The sequence below is a fragment of the Anabrus simplex genome, chromosome 5, assembly GCF_040414725.1.
Source record: "Anabrus simplex isolate iqAnaSimp1 chromosome 5, ASM4041472v1, whole genome shotgun sequence".
In the NCBI taxonomy this organism is placed as follows: Eukaryota; Metazoa; Arthropoda; class Insecta; order Orthoptera; family Tettigoniidae; genus Anabrus; species Anabrus simplex.
In genome coordinates this window covers 342,855,394-342,867,634 of record NC_090269.1, presented here as the reverse complement: position 1 = coordinate 342,867,634, position 12,241 = coordinate 342,855,394, and the positions used below count along the sequence as shown (strand labels likewise).

At 39.6% G+C, this 12,241-nt stretch overlaps 1 protein-coding gene across 3 annotated transcripts in view; it reads right to left on the bottom strand.

Annotated features, from left to right (window-relative positions):
* Setx (Senataxin) overlaps positions 1–12,241 on the bottom strand; it is a 491,296-nt gene that overhangs the window by 454,862 nt on the left and 24,193 nt on the right. For all 3 annotated transcript variants that reach the window (XM_067147633.2, XM_067147634.2, XM_067147635.2), the window contains exon 2: positions 2,085–2,164. In XM_067147633.2, the coding sequence (XP_067003734.2) occupies positions 2,085–2,162 (78 nt within the window). In that variant the 5' untranslated portion in view covers positions 2,163–2,164. The remainder of the gene's footprint in view (positions 1–2,084; positions 2,165–12,241) is intronic.

The following is a 12,241-nucleotide window of genomic DNA, read 5'->3' as shown; positions in this document are numbered from 1 at the left end:
GGCGTTGCAATGTCATTTGATGTCATTTATCTAGGTGCAGTCGCCGATGAATGTACGGGAGGATCGAGTCTGTCTTTTAAATGCATGTCTTTGATGGATGTCATATTATGTTACGATCCTGTGTCTTTTAAACATTTCTATTGCATTTATGGTGATTTTATGAAGTTAGAATAACGGTATTTTTCAAGTTGCTAGATAGACAGATACCGACATTTAATGCGGTGATTTTTAAAAGAGAAATGACGGAATATTATGAGATATTTGGGTAGAAAATAGCATTCTGAAATGGACGATTCTATAATTCCCGGTGATTTATTTTAAAAAATGCGAGGTTGATAACTGATCTTTCACTGTAAGCCTTCAGCAGAGGGACACTTTGTCTCTTTTATTTTTTTCGATTCATGATGTTATAATTTATTTGTAACAAGAGCCTGAAGTTAGGTGTTTATTTTCAAGTTAACATAATATTTCCTTCTTATATTCGTTTGTGTTGCCGATAATTTGCTCTTAATGTAATTGATATATCTGAAGTATTTTAAAATCATTAAACGGGAAATCCTTCCATAAACAAAACATTTTACGGAGTTCTCATTTAAAGTAGCGTAGGAACACTAGGTTAGTTATTTAATTTAAGATATGATTAAATGATGGTCAATGTATCTTAACGAATATGCCAATATCCTCGATTTCTTAATACTCTATTGCGGAATATTCACGTAATTTAGGCAGAAATGATGAATACATTCTACGTTTAAAACCACGATGATAACAGTCCACTTAATTGACCTGTGACCCAACTCGTCGGACTTGCACGTCCCTTGAGTGGAGCCTTCATGGATCTCCGACTGCATTGCTTCGCCGCGGCCTAACCCAACACTGAGATACAGAATTTAAATTTACAAAATGGTCACAGGGATTGCTGTCAGGGCACAATATAGATATCCTGCAATCCAAGGAATGTGCAAAAAGTGTGATCAGTGCTCCACTGAATAAAAAAGGCAAAGGCCGACTGGGCTTAATTCCAGAGGGGAAAAGACAGGCAAATTCACAACAATCCACCAGTCGTACACTAGAAGTGGTGAGGAGGGTAAAGGCTCTTATCTCAGGTGGTGACCCTGCCCCTCAAAGGACTATCGCACATAAGATGGGGATGTCTGTTTCAACGGTTTAACACCATAATCAACAAGGACCTGCAATTTGAAAAGCGGCATAAGAGCAGGGTTCACAAGCTGTTGCCTCATCACATTTCAGAACGTCGCATTAACGCAAGCGAGCTATCTGGCAGGGGAGAGATGGAAAAATGGAGTGACTGTAATAAACAATGCTTGATTTATTACTGCTCTAGAGACAAAAAAAATTTTCAAACATTGTATAAAGAATGCTACAAAAGTTTTCCAAGGGGTTTCATGATCACTACTGGATACTGCTACAATAACAAGTTAACCATTTGCCATGTCGTTAATAAGGTGAAGATGAACTCTACATTAAACACATTTAAACACCCACTTAAAACACAGATATCCCAGCACTGTATGGGAGGGCGAAAAATCAGGTAGGAGTACATCAAGATAAAGTATCCAGCCACATCTCTCATTCGATTCGTATGTTCTTGGAGACAATGGAGATGGAAACTGGAATCCTTGCAATTCCTTTTACTGACATTCCGGCGAAGGATCCGATGGATCAGTCATGGACTTCTGTGCATTTGGACTACTAAAAGGGACCTTAGGAAATAGATGTCCACGCACTATCAATGGCCTCTGGAAAGCCTGTCAGGAGGAGCAGAATAAGATGGACATGCTAGCTCAGGGGAAAAAGTCTGCTGCAATAGAAATTACATTGTCGGGCTATAGCTATAAATGTTGGCTTTCCAACTGAGCGTGATCGTTGGTGGGAACATAGCTTTTCATAATCTAATTACGCTTCAAGCCTCGTCCCCAGAGATACCGAACACCCTTCTGTATATTTTTGAAAATTTCCATTTCAAGGTATACAATTACTTGCCCTGATTTTTTGAAAAGCCTAGAATTTAAGAAATTAGTTTTAAAATCTATATTAGTCACACTACAATTTTATATACTCACAACTGAATTTTCTGCTCCAACAAGCTGAATTTTCTCGGTGTAATGTAGCCGTTCCAGAAACCACTTATATAACACCATGTCTGGAAAAAAAAAAAAAAAAAATCTTACAAAACTGTACAAAACTATTTTAATCCTCCTAGTCAATACTATATTTTTTTTAATGTTCAATTAAGACGAATATTCACACATAAATAGACATGTTTTGACCCGGCATTGGGTCATCCTCAGTAAGACATGTATGATGCATTAAAAACAATTTGTACAATTTTGTAAGAAGTTCAACCATCAATATGGATTCAACAATGAGATTCATGGTCTTTAAAAGAAATCCACTGCTAACCCCGATGATTAAAAGAAAATTATTCACCATAAATCATTATAAACATAACAAAATGCATCCTAGTATATCTAACATAACACTGACAAGCAGACCTTATCGTATCCCCACTCATTTGATCCATCTTTAGTATACTTGCAGGCCATGTGAGAACTTTTACTGGTTTAAATTGCAAGGTGCAACTCCCACCCAATTTTTAAGAACATGGAATTGGAATGCTTCTAGAGTGCTAAACAAGACCACGGCACAACGGGTAAGCTGTTCGTTTCACAAGCTCATGTCAAGTCTTGCCTCCATACTGTTCTTATTTGTAGCTATTTCCCTCAGGGCCGCGGTGTTCCCTACTACCACAGTGTACAGAAAAGGAAGAACAGTGTGCGACCTTCTCCTGTCACCCACAAGCCGACTCCTTCCATCAGCGGCAACACAATCACCTAAGTTGGCAGCGGATGAGACCTGCATTTGTGTTGAATTATTGAAATCTATATTGCTCTCCAATGTCACTGTTAACAAGTTTAGGCAATTTATATTATTGGTGAATTCGTTAACAAATAGTGCAAGTTGTGTTATGTCTTAATGAGAGTAGTTTACATCACAACTGTGCTTGAAGACAGCGTGGGAGGTACTGCTGCAACATGCCCATGTGTTTCATACTCAGATGTAGATCTGGATATGATCATATTAAGGTAGACATATCTTTGGACCCACAAAAGTGAGTAGTGTTCTGCTGAAATGGGAGAAGGCTGTCCAAAGAAAGGACAGAAAATGACTCATAATTGTTTTGTGTGTGATATTCATTTTTGCGATTACCTTCTTAATAACGGTGAATGGTGAAAGAGCAGAGATACCAAGACAGCAGTGGAAATGAAAACCAGAAGCATTCTCCATGTAGTTACTGTTTGACTCATCAGTCCATAGATTGGTTTGATACAGCACTCCATGCCACCCTGTCCTGTGCTAACCTTTTCATTTCTACATAACTGCTGCATCCTACATCTGCTCTAATCTGCCTGTCATATTCATACCTTGGTCTACCCCTACAGTTCTAACTGCCTACACTTCCCTCAAAAACCAACTGCACATGTCTAGGGTGTCTTAAGATGTGTCCTATTATTCTATCTCTTCTTCTGGTCAAATTTAGGCAAATCGATCGCCTCTCACCAATTAGATTCAGTATCTCTTCATTTGTGATCCGACCTATCCATCTCACCTTCAGCATTCTTCTGTAACACTACATTCCAAAAACTTCTATCCTCTTTCTTTCTGAGCTAGTTATTGTCCATGTTTCACTCCCATACAAATCCACACTCCAGACAAAAGTCTTCAAAAACATATTTTTAATTCCTATATCAATGTTCAAAGTGAGCAAATTTATTTTCTTGAGAAAGGCCTTCCTTGCTTGTGCTAGTCTGTATTTTATGTCCTCCTTACTTCTGCCATCGCTAGTTAATTTACTACCTAGGTAACAATACCCATCTACTTCCTTGAAGACTTCATTTCCTAATGTAATGTTTCCTGCATCACCTGACTTCGTTCGACTGCACTCCATTACTTTTGTTTCGGACTTATTTATTTTCATCTTGTACTCCTTACCAAGACTCTGTCCATACCATTCAGCATTTTCTCCAGATCTTCTGCAGTTTCGGATAAAATAACAATTCCCCCATATAGTTCTTAATCTGCCCCAATACCTCTCTACAACAGTTAAGAAATGCAACTTTCCCATGAAGAGGCAATCCACATAAACAGATGTCTGTTAAAAGCACCAATAAGAACATAAATGTTAGTTTTTTTTTTTTGCTAGGGGCTTTACGTCACACCGACACAGATAGGTCTTATGGCGACGATGGGATAAGAAAGGCCTAGGAGTTGGAAGCGGCCGTGGCCTTAATTAAGGTACAGCCCCAGCATTTGCCTGGTGTGAAAATGGGAAACCACGGAAAACCATCTTCAGGGCTGCCGACAGTGGGATTCGAACCCCCTATCTCCCGGATGCAAGCTCACAGTCGAGTGCCTCTACGCACACGGCCAACTCGCCCGGTATAAATGTTAGTGACCAGCCCATATGTTTAGCAGGTGAAGATAGCCCCGATGGTGCAAATGCTAGGAATACAATCGCTTTGTTAAAGGGGAGATGGAAGAATCAGAAATGTAATTACATTAGAACACGAAGGAAATGGATAGATTTAGTTAAGAGCGATGTACTGCTGAGAGGTCATGATTGGGACAAGTTGGTGGAGGAAGAATGGTACAAGGACAGGATGAGATGGAGGAGGCTCATATACCACACCCGGGAAACTGGAGATGGTTTAGGATGATGATGATGATGATGATGATGATATCATAAAAATGTTGTTAAAACCAAAATACATTAACATGAAAAAAAATTTAAAATCAGATATAAAATCAAAGAGGTTTCACAGAAAACAATTCACCTCTCACAGCAAAAAACAGAAAGTTATATTCGATACAATGTTAAAGAAATGTCAAGTGAAAAGTAATTCAATCTAAAATATGTGTCAGTTTGTACCTCCCATTAACTATGTATGTAAAAATGCTTACGTATGCTGAACTGGTCTTTTTTAAATTTTTTGTTTCAAAATCCACACATTCACTTCAATTTTTTTAGTAGCTGTTTATAATACAATAGTAATTGTTGAATTAATAGTGTGTGTGTGTGTGTGTGTGTGTGTGTGTATCGTTGCTAGGCAATAAAAACTATGTAATTCCAGTCACAAGGAAACCATGTTTCTCGACTTGTCTTGTGAAGGATTGGCGTGTTGCCTGAGAAGCAAACAGAAGACTCCATTGGTCGAATAATTAGGCTATTATTAAGCAATGGAAATGCCAGGAACAGTTCTCCGGCCACTGCTGACCGCTCAGTTTTGGACTCTTCTGTAAACTTTACTCCGGTTACAAGATTACACATTATTGTTATCCAACTCCTTGGCTGAATGGTCAGCGTTGAGGCCTTCGATTCAGAGCATACCAGATTTGATTCCGGCCGGGTCAGGGATTTTAGTCGCGTCTGATTAATTCTTCTGGCTCAGGGACTACTTGAGTCCTTATTGAAGTGCTCATTTAATTAATCAGACATTTATTCGAATGTACGGAGAATATTTCATTTTTAAGTACTAGTAACCAGCAGGAAGCATCTACATTCAGCAGCACTTGTCACAATTTCTGCTGGGAGCTTGGAGCTCAGGTTTGTTTGCTCACCAGTTAAGTTTGGAAGGTGGAATTTCAACATGACGCACACAAAGCCGAACAGGGAAACAATACAATTCCAACGGACAACATTAAGGATGTGCCCGGGCGAGAGGCTAGGGTCACTTGTGAGAGATGTCTGAAGTAAGCGTCAGGTACGCGATGTGTTGAGCCAATAAAACGATAGAGCCACCGTCGATATGGCTAGGCATCGGTCTAGGGAAGAGATTGCCCCAATCGAGGATTCAACGGCATCTTCGAGGAGGAATTAATAAAAACGATGATCGCGTCAGTTAGTTACCCTATTATTCGGCAAGATTCTGTGCATTGTACGAAGAAGTTTTTTCTTTTTTATTTACGCGAGTGATGGTGTGGGGACTTGTCTGCATTTAATCTATTCAAATTTTCTATACTGGGAGAATGGCATTTAACTTATGATTACCAAAGGGAGAGAACAGTTCCAGTTAATCATTTTAAAATGCATAGTAGCCTGCCTGTGTAAATAGTTTTCCGAGGGCATAAACTTTACAATTTCCAGTCCAGCCTTTTATAAATGGGAAATATTTGGCCTAGTTACGGGAGTAGATAAGAGAAGCGGTTCTGCTACTGAATGGGAACTGGTTTCACGGTCAGTGGAATTTACCCCCGGCTGTAGTATTCCAGTAACCTAGTTTCTACATCGTGAACGAGGTGATGTTTTAGACGACATCCGGAAGCAGAAGCAGCAACGGAAAATACAACATCACCTTTCTACCCCTCGATGGAGACAAAAGGACTGATCCAAGTCTTTCCTGAAGGCAGCATCATCATGATCATCATCATCGATATGGCTGGCTAAAAACAAGATGGGGTCGGCTGTCTCCTGAAGACGGGCGGCCATAAGTCAACGCAACAGATGAGTACAGAGTTTTTTTTTGCTAGGGGCTTTACGTCGCACCGACACAGATAGGTCTTATGGCGACGATGGGATAGGAAAGGCCTAGGAGTTGGAAGGAAGCGGCCATGGCCTTAATTAAGGTACAGCCCCAGCATTTGCCTGGTGTGAAAATGGGAAACCACGGAAAACCATCTTCAGGGCTGCCGATAGTGGGATTCGAACCTACTATCTCCCGGATGCAAGAGTTTTTAATGTAATTATGTGAGTGTGAACGTGTTTAATGTTGCAAAATGGGATAGGTTAACTTGATGCTTAACTTCAGTAGATGTAGCTTTGTTTGGAAAGACTACGTCCCATTTAAAGTAAATGATAGGAAGCTTGCTAATGTAAATATAATTGTAACATAAATGTGGACCGTTTGCATGAGGTCATAGCTTGCTTTCTTACATTTTATTCTGATTTACTTAGCTGAGTGGTCAGCATCATTTCTTTTATGAGTCAGTTTCTTATTTTAGCCTCATATATATTTTGGTTGGTTTGTTTCGACGTTTGAGACGCAGTGTATGTCTCGGGGCTTAAAGGTAGATGTAAATAAGGATTCAAATTAAAGTCAGGAAGGACTAAATTAAAGTATTATTAATGGGAGCTCAAAGTGTACGGAAATATGCCGTCATGTTTTCTGGAATTTATTGCATGATGTGTGAATGAGTGTGTGTGAGACAGTGGAGTGTGGATCCATGAAGTTGTTAGCATCATCTTCACGACTATTTTGTATATCTAGGTTGTAAATTAGTAATTGATTCACGAATTCCACAAACGCTGTTTTGTATTTCGAATTCCTAATATTAGAAAACAATTTCTGTAAATTTTATTATTAATTTATTATTATTGTTATTATTATCAATGCGAGTTTCTCGCGATGTAGGATTGAGATATTTCAGTAACTTTCCAAGGTTCAGACATGATCGATTGTCAATGTGGCAATTTCTTAGTTTCTGTTTAACATATTTATTACAGAGTTGGGCACTTTATTATTCATGTTTACTTTGAGCACGAGTGCTTTGAGTTGTGACCAACGCGGTCTTGTTTCTTTTCATGCGACTTCAGGACATGAGATGTTATTTGTGTGATTTTGAGTAAGAGGACGCGTTCCTCATCTGAAAGGCCTGCATTTTCTTATTTATGGGACTTGCCTCGGGTAGACTGTTGAGCAGCGTGTGTAAAGGGTTGGACCCTGTGGTTTTGGTATTGCTGCTCTATTTTGGGAGACGTGGATCTCCACTTTGAGTCATTCCGCCGAGTATTGGCAAGGGTGATATGTTTGTCTACTGAGGAGAGTTTTATTTGAGCGGCCTATACTTCGTGATTTTATTGTTTCTGTCCATGTCGCTACGGTTGTTGTAGTTGACGAGAGTTTTACATCGCGACGTTTGTTTTGGATTTTCTTTTATGATATAACTGCGCTGAGGAATATTTGTGTCATGTCATTTCTACCAGGTTACAACATTGCCATAGGTTTTGAACGGTAAAGCCTACTCCAAGATGAAAGATGGCTTCCACAATGTCTTCTTTCTTCGTTTTTCATGGTTACTAGCACTTTTTAACACTCACTAAGTTCACTCGCTTCATACACCGCAACCGAAGAGAATGCAGCTCTATTGCCCGTTAATGTCTGTATGGTTTCCCGGTGTTGGACTCGGTAGCTGTACTGGATCTACTCCTTCCGCTCGAGTCTATGACTTGAAAGCTCAATGCCTCTTCCGTGAGCTTCCCCTTATATGGCTTCTGTAAAGATTAGCAAACTACTCGTTGGGCTCCTCCAGAGACCTTCAACTTGCCCTCATTAAAACAACCAATGTTCCCTTAGGGTCGTATTCATGAACAAGACTTTGACTTAGACGGCAGTAAGTCGCCATTTCCATTTCATAATCGCTACTTGGAGGTAAATAAACTTAAATGGCGACTTACTTCCAAGTCGCCCATGTTCCGTACTTAAGTAGACTCTGAGATCAGAAAAATAATAAAATGGCAGATATTACCGATGTAGTTATTTTTGTAGACAAAATTGAAGAGATCAAGGAAATTATTCAGTACATTGTGCCTAATCCTCGGCGTATTATGAGAGATACACAGAACCCAGTTGAATTTTATACAGAAAATGAGTTCAGAAAACGATATAGATTCGACAAACGTACAGTATTAGATGTACTAACGATGTTTGAAGACGAATTACAGGAATATAATAATCGAGAATCACCCATACCTCCAATAATACAGTTGCTAATTTCGTTAAGATATTATGCTACAGGTAAGAAAAAAATTGTTGTTACTGTAGTGCAAAGTTTTTGCACTTTCTACTCATTGTGTTATCTAGTTAGGTTAAGGGATGATCAGCACAGATTAATGCATTCTAATGGTAACTACAATAGCCTTTCACACTTCCATGGTTTTCAGGTAACTTCCAAATTGACTCCGCTGATTTACGAGGAGTAAGCCAGCCCTCAGTGTGTAGAATAATCAGAAGAATATCAATCCCGATTGCCCGAAAGAGACCACAGTTTGTTTCGTTCCCAAATGAAGCTGAATGTCGAAATAATGCACGTCGTGTGCATGAAAGATCCCAATTCCCTGGAGTGGTTGGAGCTATTGATTGCACCCATGTACCAATAATAAGTCCAGGTGGCAACCATGCTGAGGTTTTCTGTAATAGGAAAGGAATTTTTAGTTTCATTTGTCAGGGCATAGTCAACTACAAAATGAAGTTTATTGATTTCATGATGGGTTGGCCGGGTTCTACACATGATAGAATTTTCAACAACAGCAGGATTTGTTTACAATTTGAAACGGGACAGCGACGTGGATTACTCGTTGGAGATAGCGGTTACGTTTGCAGGCCATTCTTGATGACACCCCTTATTAATCCTCAAACACCAGCTGAAGAAGCATACAATGCCTCTCACATTCTTGCTAGAAACGTAGTAGAGAGAACATTCGGAAGCTGGAGGAAAAAAATTTCAGTGTTTATCAAGAAAGTTTACATTGAAATTAAACAACATACCTCCGGTCATTGTGGCTACCGTTGTACTTCATAACATTGCTGCAGATCGTGGTCTCCTGGAAGAACCTGATGAAGGGAATGACGGTGGTAAACATCATGACCGACCTACACTCCAAATGTTGGGAGCTGTAGCCAGAAGACGTATCATAGAACGATATTTTAACTAAACGTGTTCTGTGGCATCTAAAATAACTATCTAAAATAACAACATTACCCTTTCTTAAATGGATTACCACAATTATGTAATATCATTTGCTTCATAAAATTGCTTTATTGATGCCCTAAATTCTATTTTATAATAATTGTGCCCATTTTTATAATAATAATAATAGCGTGTTCATTAATGTTAGTCATTTCAGGTTAGGTTAATATATACATTATTAGTTGTATTTATTTTTTTTAATTGATGGAATCCATTCATCTGCATAATAGTCAACTTATGCACCTCCTCTTGGTATTTCATCCTCGCTGCATAGAACTCCTTCTCCTGCTGAATCTTGAGTTTGTGAAGCTCTTTGATCTGCTCTACATTAAGTTCCATCCTGGCTTGCAGATATGACACTGCCTCAGTTCATGGTCTATTCACACATTTGGACATACCCGTACTCTTTCTTCATTCTGTGGCTTCCTTTCTGGCTGATGATTCTGCCAGTAATGTAGGCCCACTCTCAGCTCCGGATGTTTCCAGTACTTCAGTGACTTCATCATACAACACCTCCTCTTCACCCATTAATCCATCACTGTCAAACTCACTCGGAATCCTCAGATTAAGGTGAGGTACTACACTTTCCACCATTGCCAGAAAACTGTCATCCTTATCACCTTTTGCACTAGGGCCTCCACCAGTTGCAATACTTTCCTTTCTTTGCTCCATTTTGCGTTGCCTAGATCTAAATTTAATATTGTTCCAACACTTTTTTAACTGCTCTCCACTTCTCTTGCTTGTGTTAGCTACACTACAAAATTTTACACTAATATCCTCCCACGCTTTTAATTTTTCCCTCATATTAACACTGTCTGTCTTTTTGTTTTCAACTATATCTTTCTTCTCTTTCACTAGTTCTAATAACACTTCCCTTTCGTAGCTGTTGAAGGCTGGCAATTTTTTCTTTCCATCCATCGTCGAGAAATAGAAATTTAACTGTATTGATTTTAGAGTCAAATGCAATCTATAATGCAGGAAACAGCTGACTTTCTTCTTCTTCTACTGTTTTATTAAGAAAACAACCTTGAGTGACGCAAGACCCTGCACTGCTCTTCCATTGTTTTCATTGCCAACTTCATATCTAATTCTTCACATCGTAACTTACCAAAGTCTACTTACACCAGAGTCTACTTTGTAAAAGTTGCGTCTATGAAACAGACTTCCACGAAACTCAACTAAGTGAACTTACGTAAGTCAAAGTCAAAGTCTCGTTCATGAATACGACCCTTACAGTCACTTTCTCTTAATAAGTGTCTCTATACTGCAGCTATATGCTTGTGAGGATCGGATCCTTGCCCAAATACTTTTGTTGTTCCCTGGTCGCCTATTGCTACCTGAAAAGCTTTCCTTCGTACTCGCGGTCTTGACTGACCTGCTCAAGTGTTGTTCCGACCCTCTACTCTAACATCCAAGTTTAGATGATTTCCCGGCAAACTGCCTTGAATACTCTTCAACAGTGACTTAGTGATCATGATCACCAATTCCCTGACTGTAGGTTCTGACTCCGAGCTCTTACTTGATTACTGTCTCGCGGCCTGACCTGCTTACTGTCCCAGTGGACTTCCCTGCTCTTCTTCTGCTCCCGACTTCTGTTCTCAACTGCCTAATCATTTATTAGCTCCTTAAGTCACCTTTGATGTTCTCAAAACTACCGCGCAATGTCCCCTTCGATCTCCTCGTGATTCTGATTTGTCGTTTTCCTATTGGTCAGTAACATCCCTTCCCTAATGAAGTTATAATCTTCCAATTGTTCTGGAGGCTTGAAATATCTGAAACCTTTCTGTCTACGAGTGTCCTCTAAGCTTCGTTCTGTTGTGATAAGGAAGTTACAAACATCCTGTTGTGTACCTTAATGTTTCACCATGCCTAGCTGGTTTAGACTTTTCAGAACTGCATTGTCTTGAGATTTTCAATATATGTCTTATTTTCTGATATAGGCCTAATTATATTACTCTCACACATTCAATTCTTGGACATGGTATTTGCTACTGTTTTGTGATATACAGTTTAGATTGTGTTTCCTTTTCTTAACTCTATGACTCTTATTTTACATTACTCTTTGTATTGGGAGGTCGCGGTTCGACTCTAGGTAGGACAGTTTGCTCAATCGTGTAGAGACTGCGGGCGGCGCTGTGTCAGCGACACGACACTTTGTAGGGCCTTTAACTACAGACTCCACAACCGCGAGCATCACTTCAGACCGCTTCCCATCCGGTTCATTGACGTCCTGCATGACGTTACTGATCACCTTGGTTTCGACAGAGCGCACTTCGTTGTCCATGGACTGGGCCGACTGGGTCTCGATTATTTCGGACTGGACATCAATTATTCCATCGAGTTTATCGCACCGGACCTGAATCAAGGAAATTAACAGTTCAAACACTGCCACGGTCCCCTGGTCGTTCTTCATTTTCGAGTCAAATACCGTCCTATCAGAGTCGCCAATTTATCGTTCTAAATGCTATCTTATTTT